This window comes from Lupinus angustifolius, chromosome LG20 (genome assembly GCF_001865875.1).
Source record: "Lupinus angustifolius cultivar Tanjil chromosome LG20, LupAngTanjil_v1.0, whole genome shotgun sequence".
Lineage (NCBI taxonomy): Eukaryota > Viridiplantae > Streptophyta > Magnoliopsida > Fabales > Fabaceae > Lupinus > Lupinus angustifolius.
In genome coordinates this window covers 7,204,286-7,222,588 of record NC_032028.1, presented here as the reverse complement: position 1 = coordinate 7,222,588, position 18,303 = coordinate 7,204,286, and the positions used below count along the sequence as shown (strand labels likewise).

Here is an 18,303-nt window from a genome sequence, read left to right as displayed (position 1 = left end):
TATCCACTAATTAGCCCTCATGTTGACAACATAATTTAAACTAATGACTTTGTTATAGCCTGATGGGCTATGAATCAATTCCATATAACTGAATCAATTTTTGTCCTTATCAAGCTACTAATCAATATTAATTTAGAAGTCATTATCTATTTAGAAGTAAATAATGATTTACCATATAATAAGATTTATACTTTTGATAGAATCTTGTTTTTTCAAAAAAAAGAAATATCATAATTTTGGATGTAGTAATCCATTTTGGAGTATTTGCATTCTAACCACTAAATGTTTTTCATTTATATTCTGGAACAAGCAACTTAAAGCTATTATCTAAGAAATATAAAATAAGTATGTCAATGTTATAAAATTTAATATAATAATTCACAATATCTTAAACACAAAAATTCATAAGGTAAAATTATTTATTTTAATTACTTAAAGTCCTCCTTATATTATTTTTTGGGTACTATCAATACATTCTAATCTTTTAGTAAGGAATTAATCCATTTCGAAATTTGTGGTTGTCTTTCCTAACAAGTGTAACATTAAGGAATCAAGTTCTTAACCTTTCGGTTATTCTGAAATCTAGCAAAGTCTTATATTAGTAGATCAATACATTGTTGATAAACTGCTCGACTAAGAATTTGAGTTAGTCTATATGGCTCACAATAAATTAGTCTTTAGTCTCTTAAATTTATTTTTCATTTTACAGTTTGATTACTTAAACAACTCCTAAACTCGTACCTGAATATCTTAACTATTTTCTTCAATATAGATGAGTTCTGAGTAATTAGAAGATCATAGGCTCTCCTAAGTTTGAGCGTTTTTGGTTATGCTAATTGATATATATGGTACATATACTAAAAGAAAGATGGTTGTCATTTTTCTAAAGGCAAAAGAATCTGTACCTTGTCAAAAATACCCTAAGAAGGGGAATGGAAGACATTTTTCAAACTTAAATTAAACTAAGAAAGATATGACATTTTTATAAATATATATATATATCATCAAATGTCAAGATAATATTACAATGAAAGAGATTTCTAAAGAGTTGGATTTGGTTTTACATTAATATTGAAATCAAAAGCACAAGTTCTGCAATTTATTTCCTATTTATAGCACTGAAGTATTCCCTCAATAATAAAGCCAAACAAACTTTAAAGTAGGGGTAGCAATTGGATGAGTTTAGATGGATGAAAAACTATTCATCAATCCATTACATCACATTTTTAAATTATCTAATCCACTCATATCCAATAGCTTCCAAATAATTCATTTTATCCATGTATTCATTCTAATAGATTGGATGGATGAATATCCAATCTATTTTTTTTAATTTTAACAAAACATTTTTAATAAAGCACTATTTGAAAAAAAAATCTTTTAAAAATTATTATTTAATAAAACATTTTTAAATATCAATTTAAAAAAATATTTTTAAAAAGTTATTTTTGTAGAAAAAATAATTTGTTAAAGATAAAACTAATTATAATATATCACTCGTTAACTGCTAACCTACCTACTTTTAGTGATGTGAGATGATGAAAACTACTCGTTATCATCTTAACACACTCTAATACAAGATCATGAAATAGATTAATCTATTATCCAGATAAGTTATATATAATTAATCACAAAACTCCAAATATATTATGATTGATCTCTCTGTCTATCATTATTACAAGTCTTATTATCAAGTAGTGTTGTTATAAAGGCAGCAACCACTTCCAATTATCATCAAAGTGCAACTGTTCATGTATGTAACAAATAGACGTATTGATCCAATGGCATCGTAGATTTCAGAACTTAGTCCAAAACTATTTTACACATTATTGGTTTTTCATAACTGTGTGTAATTTTTTAGAATATTTTATTACGTGGGGTAAAACACAAATTCACAATAAACAAATATCAGAAACTGTACGGTCTGAACATTTGTTCTCTTGAAATTTTTTTTTATTTTTTCGATAGATTAGGTGTCATCCAAATAAATATAGTCGTATATATCTGTTGGATATAATGGATAGATTTAAATTTTTTTATTATCAACACTATCCATTGGATTATATTCATTAAATTTTTAAATTTATTAATTCTAACAGATAAATTTAGATTAATTTAATTTGAATGAATTTAGATAGATTTTGGATTATGGATAATTTTACAACCTCTTCTTAGTAGTTTATTCACTCCAATAATCAAGTAGATAATAGTTTCACCATAGCTCATCAAGTCTTAAATAGCTCCATTTTGTAGGCATAAGCAACAAACAGCAAAAAAATTAGAGCATAAAATACATCAAATCCTGTAACTAAAGACCATAATCAAGAGCCTTAGCATTTTTTTTCCTTTGCAGGAGAAAATGCAGTCCCACAAACCTTGTAGCTGGTTATGTTCCCTGCAGTTTTCCAAGACAATATAATATACAAGTCAGGTCAAAATCAGAAAAACAACAGACACATGGGAAAGATGAAATGAATTTTCTTATAACATGCATTCAGAGAAACAAGCAACAAAGAATTCAGCATGTTATAAAATATCTAAACTCTTCCCAATAATTAATTAGCAATCTTAAAATTTCAATTTCACTATATATATTTTTCTCTTACATCATTCAGAGACCATTGTGAATATTTATATACCCATTAGTACTATTCAATAATAAAATTAAAAGTTTTCATATAAAATTAAAAGTTTTCATACAAAAATAGTCTTTTAGATTATGATTATAAATTATAAGATCATAAAATTGAGCATTCCTTGTGATGAATAGGTGCTTGATCTATAATTCAAGGAGTATGTATCCTTTGGTGTCAGGTTTATAACCAAGAAAAATACATTTCTTAGCTCTAGGATGAAGTTCGGATCTACCTTGGACAAGGGTTGTGTCATAGCATAAGCAACCGAAAACTTTCAGGATGGTAAGAGAGGGTGGTTCTCCTAGTAGAACTTCAGTAGGGGATTTGTTTTTCAAAATAGAAGTAGGCAATCTGTTAATAAAAAAGACTGCATGTTTCACAACATAAGTCTAGAAACATGGGGGTAAATAAGATTTAAATAGGAGAGACCTAGTCACATTAAGGATGTGTCTATGTTTCCTTTCTACAATAGAGTTTTGTTGGGGAGTCTTAACACATGATGTTTGATGAATTATACCAGAAGTAACATAGAATTTAGGCATCATAAACTCTAGTCCATTGTCAGATCTAATGACCTTAATGTGCTGACTATATTGTACAAGAACAAATTGAACAAATTTTTTAACTAGATCCCTTGTATCAGATTTAGACATCATAAAAAACAACCAGGTATGCCTTATGAAATCATCCACAATAGTTAGAAAATATTTGTGGCCATGAATAGATAGACACTTTAAAGAACCCCAAATGTCCATGTGAATAAGAGCAGAAGGTTGAGTAGTGATAGTTGTGCTAATAGGAAAAGGTCTTTTGGATTGTTTTGAAATATGGCAAGTATTACAAGCTTCGTTCATGTGCAATTTCATATATGGATATTATGAGCACATTAGTTCAAAAACAGAATAGGATGGATGACCCAAACAAAAATGCCAAAGATCAAAGTTAGGAACAGAATCAGAATTCACAATATGTAATACATGCTTAATAGAATTGTCTAAATTGTGAAAAATGTATTAAGTGATTTGAGACTTTAACAAGTCCAATCGTTCTCAAGGTAATTGTATCCTGAATGAGGTAACAATTTTGATCAAATATAACAGTGTAATTGAAACAAGTTGCAAACATATGAACATATTGAGATTATAAGTAAAGCCATGTATGTGCAAAACATTATGAAGATATAATTTGGTGGAGAATTACAGTGCCAAAGTGTTTGGCTAATACAGAGGCCAGATTAGGTAGTCTTATGAGCATATGTGTTATGCTATGAGAAGTTGTGTAATTGGACAAATCAGTAGTAACATGATATGTGGCCCCTGTATCAAGGATCCAATAATTGGAAGGGGAATGCATACCTCAGTGAGGATGGATATCTTCTTCAGTTGAGGCTTGGTTCACATAATGGGTAGAGTTGAAGGTCAAGACAACTTTCTCATCATTGTCTTTTTCTTCATTTATGGTTGAGGTACTTAGTGTGGTATCACTTTGACAGATGCTAAAGTTGATAGTAGATTCAGTTTGCCTTTTCCTAGGCTTGAAAGTAGGAGGAAACCCATGCTTGAAATAGCACGTCTCAACAGTGTGATTTCCCCTCCCACAAAAGGTACAAACCTTGGTTCCAGTACCTCTGCCATTAGATTTATTTCCAGAGTTGTTCCTGGTATATGATTGTGAATTTCCATTATACATACATTTGACATTGAATGTATTGGTATCTTGTGGTCCTCTTGAGTTGAATCTAGTACCCTTTTGTGCCGAATTTCTCCAGGTTGTCCTTGAGGTAACATTATTGATAACAGTTCTTTGATCCTTAGTGATTACTCCATCCAATTTCCTTTCTTGTTGTATGACCAAAGAAAATGCCTTGTTTATTGTTGGTAGTGGTTCCATTAGTAGGATTTGTGCTTTAATTATTCCATATTAGTCATTAAGACCCTTAAGGAACCAAATGACATATTCAGATTCTCGATAGTGGTTGATGTTCTTCATAGATTCACATGTACACTTCACATCACATACGCATGGGATTAGTGGTCGTAGAGCATTTAGTTCTTCCCAAATTGTTTTGAGATCAGTGAAGAAGCTAGAGATATTACGATCTCCTTGCCGTATTGAATGGATTTCTTGGAGAAGATCAGAAGTTCTAAAATAGTCTCCCTTAGAGAACCTGTCTTTAAGATCTTGTCACAGTTCTTGTGCTCCATCTATGTAAATAGCATTATGGGCCATCTGAGGTGATAATGATCTATTTATCCAGGATACTATCATATTATTGCATTTTTACCAAGCTTCAAAGGTAGGATCGGTTGTGCTTGGCATTCTAATGGTGCCATTAACAAATTTGTATTTGTTTTTGGATCCAAGAGCTCTTTTCATAGCTCTACTCCAAGAATTGTAATTTGTGTCATCAAGAGGAGGAGATACTAGAATAAATCTGGGATTCTCACCAGGATGTAAGTAAAACAGGCTTGATGGGTTTTGAGAGACATCCATCAATTGATGATCGTTGTTATTATTTTCTATCTGCATGATGAAGATTTAGGCTTTTCAGTTTGAAGTGAAGAAGACAAAAGCGAATCGCAACTTTGAAGGCGAAAAATGATGTTAACCACTATCGGCAAGATTTTTGCAAGAAGGTGCATGCGATGAAAAGGGGAAAGTGTGTAGATGAAAAGTGAATTTTTGTGGATTTTGTAAGTGGAGGAATGATTGATCTAAGTGGAGATTTGGGGGGAAAATTGAATGCGAGTACGCAGCAAACTCTCAATTTGAGAGCTCTGATACCATATTGAATTTCAACATGGTGAAAAAGATGAAATGGCTTTATTGATTGAGAATGAATTGATTGATAACAATGAATAACTTCCTTATATAGGAAATAAACTAAAAGAGGAACCTAACTAACTAACATAAAAATAAAAAGGATAAAGGGGCTTTATGAAACAATGCCTAGGGGCTCAATAGAATAAAACCCAATAGAGTTTATAATATCTTAGATTATAAAGTGGGAAAAAAACTTGAAGATGTTGTCCTTTTCTTTTTTATAAGCTTTTTCATAAACAAAACTTGTACCAAACAAACTTATAAAAAGCTTATAAACAACAAAATAAGCACAAATAGTCCCAACTAAACATGCACTTGGTGCAAACAAAAGCCAAAGTGTAAGTAAAAGAGTACTTAGATATATTAATCCTACATGCAAATTCGATAATAATTTGACTAATAGAACCCATAATTTTCAATCTAAAAAGTGTTAAACCCTCAAATTTAGGGCAACTTACTGTTAAAACATTGACATTGAATCATTAGCTCTATTTTCTTTGATAAATTAAACTTGACCTTGTCTGTAATATCTATCATCAAATCCTAAAAATCTGAGTTTTATTCTGATTTACTACACCTTACATTGAAACAATCTCACAGTAAAATGTGCAGCAGGTATGAGGCATATATGTTATACACCAAAATTCTTCTTTTTCCCCCTCATTAAATTGATGTATAACTTACTAATTTACACAAACATTTGTTAGCTTATCTCTGCATGGTTCTTCTACTTTTAAATAAAGTTATTGTACCCATAAAAAGAAACCATTACTTTAATGATCTTCTTCTCTATGCATTCCCTGCAAACTGTTATGAACTCAAAATTTAGGCTCCATTACAGAGAATACGAAAAAGAAAGATAGATGGAAAAGAAAAACAATGAAAGTTATTCATTAATTACATAAAAACATAAGAAACAAAAGGCAAGGTAATGAAAGTCAGCAAATTAGTATGCTTACATCTAGTTCCATCTTAATTCTAGTAATGCCTAATGTAAAAATCAATAAACTGTTTCATTTAATTTGAGTCTACCAAATGTAAATATATCATTTTGAGTAACAAAGATGCTGCTTCGAATCAGGTATATGAAAAGGAATCAGCATTTCAATTGAAACAACGTCACATATTTGTCACGTGGATTGCATGCTATATCACATTTTGCTATAAAGAATTGCGGAATACTAAATAGCAGAAATTTCATGCTAACATAAAAGAAAACTAGGGTTATGATTAACAAAGTGTTAGATGCCTCTCATTACTATGCCTTAAAAGAATTTTATGACTATTTTATGGCTCTTTTTAAGGGCATTTTATGTCACTTTTATGGCTTTGTTTCCAAGATCCAATGCTTGGAATCCAAGATACCAAGACTTTGCTTGCCTATAAAAGAACACATATAGAGAGCTTCAAAATCATCTTCACAACACACAACATCTCTTTCATTTACACATATATTGTGAGTGCATTCTTGGTGAGAATTCTTGTTCCATTTGAGAGAGTATTTGTGAGAAAAATATTGTCATTTGTCCTCATCATTATAAGAGGATTTCTTGTACTCTTCTTTTTTACATAGTGGAATTTTGCTCTTGATCGCCCGTGGTTTTTTTTCCTCTCACACTGAGGGGTTTTTCCACGTTAAATCTTGTGTGTTATTTTCTTTATCCTTTACTTGCTTCTCTTTTGTTCTCAATTGATTCAATCATGTGCTTCCGCATTGTGCTCTATCCTTAACACAAAGAATTTTAATTTAAGTGTATATAAGCAGGTCAAAACATAGAGTGAAAACTGAATACATACACTACCAAAAAAAAGACACATACCATTAGCTACATTAACAGAATGATAATATTTCTCCTCATCAAAATATTGGTCAAGGGCACATAATCAAGTAAAAGTGTAAAACAACACAGAAAAACATAAAGAGGTAGATATCAGAAAACTGAAGCACTTACAACTATGGATGCATTCTACCACAGTGGTGGCATTTGTGAACAACTTTTTACACAAATGACATGTCAATTTTTGTAAGAAGGTTTCCTTAACCTTAACCATTTGACTCATCATTGTTGTTGTTCTTCTATATCTTTATCTGACAATGACAGAATACAAACATAAACATATTATTCACACAACAACAAAAGAAAACACAATAATCTCACACAGCACACAAAATAATTTTAGTTTCATTTTGCCACATTGTGGGTCACAATTCAACACTCTAATCCACATCTTCTCTACAGAAATTTTAGTTTTGGTTGGATCAACTTTAATTAAATAATGAAGAGTGTGTTATTTCAGCATTAATCGTTGGATATCCTATTCAATATCATATATATTTATCTATCTTTCACTTGTTTATTTTTTTATACATATTTCAAAAACACACAAATATCTATCTTTCACTTGCAATTTTATGACTATTGTATAAAATATTATTGAATTCACCTATTGAAGCAATTTGCTTGTTTTTCGTGTTGAACCTAGGTTTTTATTCTAATCATATTTTATTTTTAATTTCTTTGTCTATTTTCCTTCTTCTAGGATATGATGGTTAAGTTGACTGAGTTATCTAAAACATTATAAAAAATTTATAGATAAAATATTTGTTTGAATTATGTGAAGATGTTACTTTGATAGCTTTCAATTTTTTAAATTCGATAAAAATGTCATCACCTTCATCAAATTAACCAATTATTAAGTCTCCGGAATTAATTTTTTGTTCAAAGTATAAATTAACAAACACGCTCAACTTCATCCCGTTTCGATAGTTAATATCACAAAGATAAGAGATATAGGGTTAGATCTATTAGCATGACCAGAGAAGAAAAATAGAGAAAAAAGTACCTAACCAGATTATCTTTGATAAAAATAGTGCTCGATCCTTTTTTTATTCAAATAGAGAAAACTCAATGTTATAACATTCCAGATGGGGGTGTCTCTAAGTTTGAGTTTCCTATCTGTTAAATAAGCAAAATATATTTAATTTGTTTTCTCTAAATAAGCAAAATTCTCATGTTTTCTAAATAATTCCAACCATTATTAACATGTATATTGCATATTTAGCACATATCTTAAACGATGCATTTCTCATTAAAGTCGTCATTCTACATAGAATAAATAAAAAATGTAATAAAAGAATATCTATCCAAAAGTTCAATAAAAAAGGATAAAAATATAGTGAAGCAAAAATAAACAAATTTGCAATGTTTGACTAAAAACTTATAATATTATAGTTATTTTCTGTATTAACCAGACTATCATTCCATTTTATGGGTAAAGAAATAACTTTTTCAGATGTGTAACCAAGTATTGTTTAAGATGTCAAACTTTAATTAGTTTTTGACTTTGTACATTACCTAATTTTAACAAACCTATACCACTAATTTATATTTTTTTAAGTTGAGTGCAAAATATTATTAAATTCATTCCTTAGACCAATACACTTCTTTGATGTGTTGTACGTATGTTTTTGTTTGAAGGGTGTGGTCGAAAAATAATAGGTGATATGAATTAGAAATTAATGTTTTGTTAATAAAGTAATTCATTTTTGGTATACTAATGATATTTTCTTACATTATGGGTAAAGAATTAATCATTTTCATAGTGTATGCATGACTGCTCTTCTCAATAAGTATCATTCACAATAATCGAATATTTGATATTTAGCCTGGTAAGCTACATGCGAATCTAATGATACATTAAACCACTAGATCAATGTCTTGTTAGTATGAACATAATTTATATATGGTTCAATCTATGTAGCAGACCTATCTAATATGGTAACAATTTGGTTGTTGATGCATCAATACTAAAATAATGGAACTAGTATATATTGTCTTAAAGTATATCTTAAACCAATGATAATAAAAAAATAAAAAATATTTAATTTATTAATTGACATGTTTTTTTTAATTAGTTTGATTTCTTACTAACTTTAGGAAAACATATCATTGTTAGAAACAATGAAAGCAATTACAATGTCTTATCATAGTGTTCCTTTACTGGAATGAGGGTAATTAAACTTGGTACTTTTATAACTAATTAGGAATATAGCTATTTACATACTAGGTATCCCACACTGCTCTATTTGCTTTCTGATGAATGAATAAACAATGGAACATTGCTTACTTGCATCATCCTTACCAAAGTGGAAGAGTGATGTTATATCTACACAACACTATAGCAGTCTCACATCCATTTATTTACCATCAAATTAAATTAAATATGAGCTTGTATAGGAATTAAATAAAAATTTTACACTCACACAACAAACAGTTCAATGACTCATCTAGATGTGTGTGCCCCAACTAACAAAACTACATCTAATTGCTGAAATGCCATGGATTTCAGATGATATATACTGTATTCCCACTTAGTGAGGTCTAAGAATGTCGCGCCCCGATTTTCGGCCGAACACCGATCACACGACTAGATTGGAGTCGCCACCACGTTTTTGCGGTCAAAACGTAGAAAACCCTTTCGACGCCCAAAATAATTGGAAAGACTTGGCCTTTGAACTAGATCTCTGGACTCGGGAATCGATTACGAATCAGGGAAGGTATTAGCACCCCGTTCGCCCGTTATCAAACGGTACCCGCAATAATCGCATGGAACTAGACATACCCTAAAGCTTGTTAAATCAATTAATTAGTTACAGAAAAAAGTTTTTGTTTTTTATTTTTTATTCTTGTGTCTGACAAGAGTTCGTCCTGCTCCTACGTATCCCCGGGTGCAATAGGGAAATCAAGATTTACGTAGTTCTTAAGTAGAAAACATTTGTGTGTTGATTGATTTTAGTTAATGAAAAGTGGTTTGACTTATATCATCTTATCCATATTAGTGAGAAAGAAGAGGTAGTACGACAGCCACTCACCGCTTTCTTACTAACATGATAACAAAAAAAGGACTCAAATTGTCAGTTGATAAGGTTAAGGAGGGAGATACAACTTTGTCCTACATCACTTTACCCATTTTAAATAAAAGAAGATGCAGTATGACAACCGCTCACCGCTTTTTATTAAATAGGATAATGAGATAAAGACTTGATATATATTGTCTTATCCTTATCAGAGAGAAAGAAGAGGTAGTATGACAACCGCTCACCGCTTTCCTACTAACATGATAATAACATAATACTCAAGTTGATACTCTTTCTCTAACCTTAGCACTTAAAAATATTTTTCTCTTATTTCATTAATTTTATGAAAAATTTGTTATTTCAAGGGTTTTAATCATAAAATAATAATGATTGTGACTCTCGATTATTTCAAAGATTCATATCATAAAATATTAATGATTGTGACTCTCGATTATTTCAAAGATTCGTATCATAAAATACTAATGATTGTGCCCGTGTTAATGATTGCGACTCTTAATTCAAATATTAAGTATAATTTCAAAAAAGGTATATTATTTATTGATGGTTCAAATAAATATGACATATTAACTATTGACGACTTTTTTATATTTACAAGAAACAACATTAATGAATAGTTGATTACTTTATTTTGAAATTTGTCAAACATGAATCTTTATTTACAAGTTAGAGTAAAAATTTAGGAGATAAGGACGATACTGACCACCTACCGCCATCCCCATTACCCTAGAAAGAAGAGATAGTACGACAACCACTCACCACTTTCTATTCAAAGGGAAGGGAAGATATGGTTCGGTTTGTTCACCAATCTCCTAAACTCTTACTTAAACTCTAGAAATTTTTGAAGAGTTTTAATTTATTTAACAAATCTTATCCTAAACTCCAAAGGACAAGACTTAACATATATAATATAAATACAATCTGCAGAGAACAAGACTTAGCAAAATAAAATTGCAAATAATAATTAAACACTACAATTTAAATAATATATACATGCTTAAATGACTAAATAGTAAAGCTGCAACAATGAATTTGAGACATATGCACTTTGTTAAATAAACATACACGTGACAAGTAATTAGACAAAAGAAAATAATTTTTTTTTAAAAGAACAAATGAATGAGAAAATGAAATTAGTGGAAGAATGGTAAATGAGAAGAAGATTCATTTCTCTTTAGTTATGTTTTATTTCATACCATGGGACTAATAAACATGAAGCAATAAAAATGAGAATGATATAGGTTATGCCAAAGTAACATAATATGAAATACATACATATAACAATGACAAAAAAAACGGACTATAAGCATGAAACTATAAAAGGAAAATAGCAATGTTAATGTATCAAGATATGAAATATTTACATTTATATACAATAAGTTTAGACAAGAAATGAAGAAGAAGAAAAATGCAACAGTGAGTTGAGATGGGTTTAAGGAAGAGATGAACCTTCTATGTTGTTTTAGATAATAGAGTCTCGTCTCCTCCCTTCTTGGTTTGCCAATAAGAAAAACTGCTCAAGATACTCTAATAGCTGCTCCTTAGAGTTTAAGGGTAACCTAATTTATAATCTCCTTTATGGGATGGGACTGCCAGATTTTTTAAAAGAAAGGGAGACGGCAGCTTGCTGTGTTGTTTTGAAAGAATGGGATAAAACTTCCTTTTTTTATTACTAAAGTTTCTGAATCCCCTTTTACTAAGTGGGGCTTTTTATAGCCTCACTTAGGTTTAAGTTAAGGATAAAAGGTAGTTTAGTATAATTATTGCTTAGTCCTGTGAATATTTTTAATTGTGACTCAGTCCTTGAACTTCCTTAAAATTTAAAAAAAGACCCCACAAAGAAGAGTAGAAATACAAAGCCCTTATACTCAGAAGTGAAGAGCTTGTTTCCAATATTTAAACTCATGATCTCCGCTGGTTCATAAGACAAACAACCTTATCGTGATGGTGAGACTTAATCTTTTTATATAAAATTTAACAGAAGAAAAATAGTAATAGAGTGGCATAAAATTCACATAAAGATTAAGCATATTCCACTTCATTTAATGATGTATGAATGTATCAATGGATTAAAATTATTCAAAATCAAGATCCAACTTTCAATCTGTATACTATTTTTACAGTTCTGTTATGGTGCTTGAATCCAGAGAAGAGAAAGTAATTGAGGATCATAAATACAACAGTTTAGTCCTTGCACCACTTTTCAGCAGATTGATTCACTTTTTCATGATCCAACCAACCCCTTTTGGCGAGCATAAACAACAATCAGGAGAAACATAGTAATAGAAATTGCTCCTGTGACTATAACAACCTATGAATAAAACAAGACATATATATCATTCTTTGTTCAGAATGTCTGCATGAAAAATTTGTAGAATTTGCATGCATAAAAACAATAGTTTGCATACCCATTTGAACATGTAATCATGATCATCATTCCAAGAGAATGGGATATTCATGCCAAATACTGCTGTTACCAAAGAATAGAAAGATATAGCAAAGGTTGCTGAGCTGATAAATAGTTCTAACTGCATAAGTGAAGATAAAACAAATATTCAAAGGTTATAAACATGGAATACATTACAGATTATAAACATGCATGATGCAGAAACATAAATGCACCTGAATAAGTTGATTTCTATGGTTGTCAAGCTGCAATGAAAAGAACTTGTATTACATGCCATTCACCAAATACCCAAATAGATATTACCAATAAGTAGCTTCTTACTTACTTGAATATTAATATAATCCTCAGTATCATCAATATACTCCCTTAGCTGTAAATGAAAACGACAATAAAAGTAACTAGAATTTAGAAATGTGTGCCACCTAGCATAATTAAACTTGAAATGTCACTTATAGATTAATAAAATCAATCAAACAAGATTTTTGTTGGTTTGAGATAAACTAGTAAATTCAAAGTTTAAGTAAATATGTATCAGCTCAGAACACAGACATGTACAGGAATAATAACTTTTTTCACAATTACAACTAAACAATCTTCCAAGACACTTCATATATGCCATGTACAGGAATAATAATACTTACTGTGGTTAATTTGTTCAATGTGGTATCAAGTTGCATGAAATAAGCCTGAAAAATGAACAACCACCACTTATAACAATTTTTTCATTTAAAAAATGGAAGATCCTTTCTTATTAAATTTTCAAGTAAATATTGTTATAACCTCAAGTAACATTTCAATCTCTTCCACACCATTTTCCTCAAAACGAATATTGGCTATGCTTGCTCTGCTTGCTCTACTTGCTCTGGATATCTTTGATTCTATGGTTGGGGAATCGAAAAACGAATTTGTAAGGCCTAATCCACTAACTGGTGATGCTGAAGCCGCCTTTCTTGACAAGTACAGCTCAGCCATATCATCGTCATCATCCAGTAATTGTTCAAGCTCATCTCTCACCTGCAGCAGATAAAGACTTGGTGACTGGAGAAGGAAAACGAATAAATGTCGTATTCTGCGTAAAACTGATCGAGGACGTTTGCAGCCATCTGGGTCTAGGCTCCAGAAAATCCATTGTCCACACTCCACAATCAGGCAAAATGTTGTTGAAGAAATCGACAAGTACAAGTTAATCATATGATTTCACAATGTACTTTGTATTTTCAGCTGAAACAAGATGATTCAACGCAAGAAGGAGGCACAACATGCAGTCAAGTAAAGTAATGCATTTTTTTATAAACATAATATGTTCATATACAAGCGCAGCACATGCAGAATTAGACATACCTTTTGAACCCTACCAGTTAGCCTGGTCATTGCACTCTTCAGTTTACGAACTTTATCCAAATTACGACTACTAATCTGCAGATTACAATAACTCAGAAAGCTGTTGACAGCTGAATAAAACGCAGTTGCGATTTCTTTTAAATAAAAAGGTTCAAACATGGAATCACATTTCATGCCAACCAAAAGAAACCTTCATAAACAACACAATCATACTTAGAATGAACACCTCAGTCTTGTTAAATGTATGCAATCAAATGAAAGGATAAGATAAACAAGAATCTACTCACCAAGACAAATTAAATATATTCGACGAACGAATGTACGGATTCAGATTAAAACCAAAAGAAGGAATTCAATTATATAAGTACCTTAGAGGTAAGTTCATCTAATGTGGGATAAGTACTCATCTCCAACTCTGCTGTACGTGCAGCAAAGAAACTACAAATAGCTTCTAAAGCTACCTCCAGAGCCCGGAACTCAAATGGTGACTCTACATTGCATAAGCTAGATCATTCAAATAAGGAAAAAAATAAAGCAATGTTTGTCAAGAACCAGTGCCAATATACATTAATGAATTACAAAATTTCCCAGAGGATAAGAAATAATTGATGCTTCATCTATAATGTAACATACCATCTCCTTCATTATCATGTCGACCACCAGAGTACTCTTTACCATATCCTTTCTGTTGATGAGAGAAACCTACTTGAGGCAATCTCCTTTGCAGTTCCTCAACAATGGGGACCACATTTTCGTCTGTCGGATCTCGCAACAATACCTATGCAACAATTTAGTTATAGATACAATCTGGAAAAAGTGACCCATTGTAAATTTGTGTTGTACAGGGCCTACTGATGAAAATAGGGATTAAAACATATAGAAACAATGCCAGAGAACTTAGATAGTAACAAAATAATGTAAGTATATTCATGCACAACACGGCTGAGTTCAATGGCATTACATAAAGTAAAGCTTAAAACTAAATGGGCAGAAAAAGCCAATGTGTGTGGCATTGATTGGAGTTGACACAATGTGGAGGGTGGGTAAATTCCTTAAGGTGGAGTACAAATGATTGTCTCTATAGACAATTTTTGCTGAGCATTTTAGAGGACAGTTATTGGTAGAGGTTCCCTCATGACGAAAGTCCTCCTAGCAACAAGTGGCTAGGGGGTGCTTGTTAAAGAAATTTAGGCAATGAGCAAGGTGCATTTTTATTGCAATTAGGGTGTTATCTTCTATGACTCATGATCAAGGAAGTGTCATATAACCAGGTCGTGTGGGGATACATGGTCGTATTCTCGAAGACCCCCAAGATGAAGAATTACAGTAGCGAACACGACCAAGCCTTGGTGATAACCATAGATGTATACCTGGCGACCATGTGAAGCAACACAATTGGTGTCAAGGCAACGCCCATGACCGTAGATTGACATTATGCAAATAGAATTTACAAAAGTTTATAGGCTTTTGGGGTTATGTATTGAGTCCGGGCTGGAGGCTATGTATACATATATTAAGTGAGCTCTAGGTATAATCTTAATCTTTAATAATATATTGATAGTTATTTAATGTTTTCTGAGACATAGACACAATTGTTTGAATATTATTAACAAATTCTCATGTCTTCTTTTCTTTATTTTCTACTCTGAATTTGATTTCTTTTTACCAACTCTGCACAATGATTACTTTTTCTTACCACCAGGGTTGAACTCCACTGTAAGAGCTAGCTAAAAGGAGAGGGGTTGCCCAAGTTATTGTAAATGATTAACTAATATAGGAATTTAACACTCAACATTGGGTTTTTGCAACCATAATGTTGCTGCTCCATGAGTTAGTGCGACCAGAATTGCCATTACATTTCCCACAATTCCAATAAATACAGCCACAAGCCCACAATTGCAATTTAAACCATGCACACACCCATTACAAAAAATGGGAGGAGAGAAAATACAAAGAAAGAGAGTAAATTTTAAGAATTGTTTGATATAAAAGAAAGAAAAGAGAAAGACATAATATTCTATTGTTTAGACACTAATATTCACCATAGTTTTCTCACTCCTCTCTACTTCTCTTGTCAATGAAAGAAAGGAAAAATGAAAACTCTATCCTTATTCTCTTACCTGGTCTTCTTTCTTCTTAAAATCACTCCTGCCAAATGATAAGTAAAGCATAAAATTTACAACAACAAAAAAGACATTTTGAAAGGCTCTCACATTTAAAGACCTTAATACCATATTAGAATAATTGAATTTAACTCAATCCTAAAAGAGAATTACATGAATTATAAATGATTATTTACTCATATACGGCATAAGTTCAACTCTAACAATTAACAAAAAAAACAAAGCTGACAAACTAACCTCTTCAGCTGTGATTATTGCCTTTATATGCTGAAAACCCACATTCAGGAGAGAGAGAGAAACAAAACAACATCAGTATAAAAAAACACAATCCAATAATAAAATATATATAATGAATACATCGAATTACTTAATCACCTCCAAGTTAAGAACAATTGCCCTCTCACGACCCAGAATAGTAGAGGGGTAAGAGAGCAAAGGATCAAGGATTCTAAGATCACGAGCATGAATCTGAATCCTATGCATGATTGCGTATTTGTCAGCATCAAGCATTGAACCTCGACCAGTAGCATCAAACAGAATCCAACTACTTGCAGAGTGTGTCCTTTTCACAACTAACAAAGGGTCTGCATAAACAACGTTTCCATCTTGTGCCATACCATGCATAATAATTGTACCCTCCACACAAAACTCACCTCAATTCAACCAAGCATGAGAAATACAAAGTTGCAAAATTTATTTCACTCTCTATCAGTTATTTCATCGAATGCAAAATGGGTACCCCAGTTCAACTTCAAAATATGTTTTTTATTGTTCAGTCAAGAAGAATCAGATTCTTAGAACAATAAAACAACAAAAATAGCGAAAGAATTTCCCTTTTAAAGAAAAGAACTTTCTTCCTATATATTTTCTCACCCTTTCAACAAAAAGAACTACATTTCAGGGGGTTTTATACGATGGAGAATGGAAGACCGAAAGAACAAGGTTTAAAAAATATGAAACCATGGTTTTCATGAGGGTTAGGTAGGTACATTATGGAAAGAGATAATCTATATAATGGCCTATTAAATGATAAAATTTTAAAAATAAAATGTAACATTTTTATGATGAGAAAAACTTGTATTGCAAAACATGTAATATGTCACATTTGAGGACAATTACATTTTATGATTGTTAATATTATCATATAAAATTAAATTAAGTTAGAATTAAAATATTAATATGTTGTCAAAATCTTATTGATTATCTTTAGATAGTTTTGTCAACAAAAACCTCATTTTCTCTTCTGATAGACATGGTTGATCTATGTCAGGACATGGTTAATGTGGGCCCCTCTTAGTAGGCCGATTAAGTTGCGCCTTGGGAAATAAAGTGAGATTAATGTGCGAGTTGTAGCTTTGGGCTGCACTGTTTGCTTCCATGCAATCACGTCTTCTCACTTCAATTATAAAAACAACATATTGTCACCCCTTGATTTCTCGATCTATGATATGGGAGGGAGAGGAATTAGATGATTTCACATCCGTAAAATTATTAATATCCTATTATTATTATATATAAAATGTAGAAAACTTTTTTTATGATCAACTTTCGAAAATATGTTCATTGAATTATAGTTCTTAACTTTGGATTAACTATTAACATATACTCTAACCATATTAATATTGTATCATTGCTAATTCCATAACTCTTTATACTCTAACTAGCAAGATACCCGTGCATCAGTAATGCACGGGGCAATACTTCTTTGCTGTAAGATTAATAACACATATTACATGTACATTTATATGGTTAAGAAACATATGTTACTTGTGCATTCGTATTGTTAAGAACACACATGTGACCCGTGTATTCGCATGACTAAAAACACACATGTTACTTGTACATTCGCATTACTAAGAAAACACATGTTACTCATGCATTTGCATAGTTAAAACAGACATGTTACTTATACATTCACATTATTAAAAATACACGTCTTACATGTGTATTTGCATATTCAATCACATAAGAAAAAGAAATGACAATTTTTAATTTGAATTTTCTAATGGAAATAACAAAGTGAAAGTGTGAAACATGATACCATATTATTTTTATTAAAATAAATATTTTAAAATTTATAGAAAATGAAATGATTTT

At 31.1% G+C, this 18,303-nt stretch overlaps 1 protein-coding gene across 1 annotated transcript; it reads right to left on the bottom strand.

Moving 5' to 3' along the window:
* Nucleotides 12,284-17,052, bottom strand: LOC109335664 (magnesium transporter MRS2-2-like). The gene is made up of 11 exons (XM_019571821.1): nucleotides 16,582-17,052; nucleotides 16,444-16,473; nucleotides 14,717-14,861; nucleotides 14,452-14,573; nucleotides 14,084-14,158; nucleotides 13,523-13,756; nucleotides 13,384-13,428; nucleotides 13,068-13,112; nucleotides 12,958-12,987; nucleotides 12,744-12,863; nucleotides 12,284-12,646 (listed from the first exon to the last, which is right to left on the bottom strand). Exons 1-11 carry the CDS (start codon nucleotides 16,828-16,830, stop codon nucleotides 12,560-12,562), a joined length of 1,182 nt encoding a protein of 393 aa, XP_019427366.1. The 5' UTR covers nucleotides 16,831-17,052; the 3' UTR covers nucleotides 12,284-12,559.

Excerpts from the sequence above, each read along its gene's own strand:
- LOC109335664 (XM_019571821.1), bottom strand. The coding sequence starts at position 16,830 with ATGCATGGTATGGCACAAGATGGAAACGTTGTTTATGCAGACCCTTTG. Across the intron at positions 14,862-16,443 it reads CAATAATCACAGCTGAAGAG|GTATTGTTGCGAGATCCGAC; the intron begins GTTAGTTTGTCA and ends ATTGTTGCATAG. Across the intron at positions 13,429-13,522 it reads AGATTGAAATGTTACTTGAG|GCTTATTTCATGCAACTTGA; the intron begins GTTATAACAATA and ends TTCATTTTTCAG.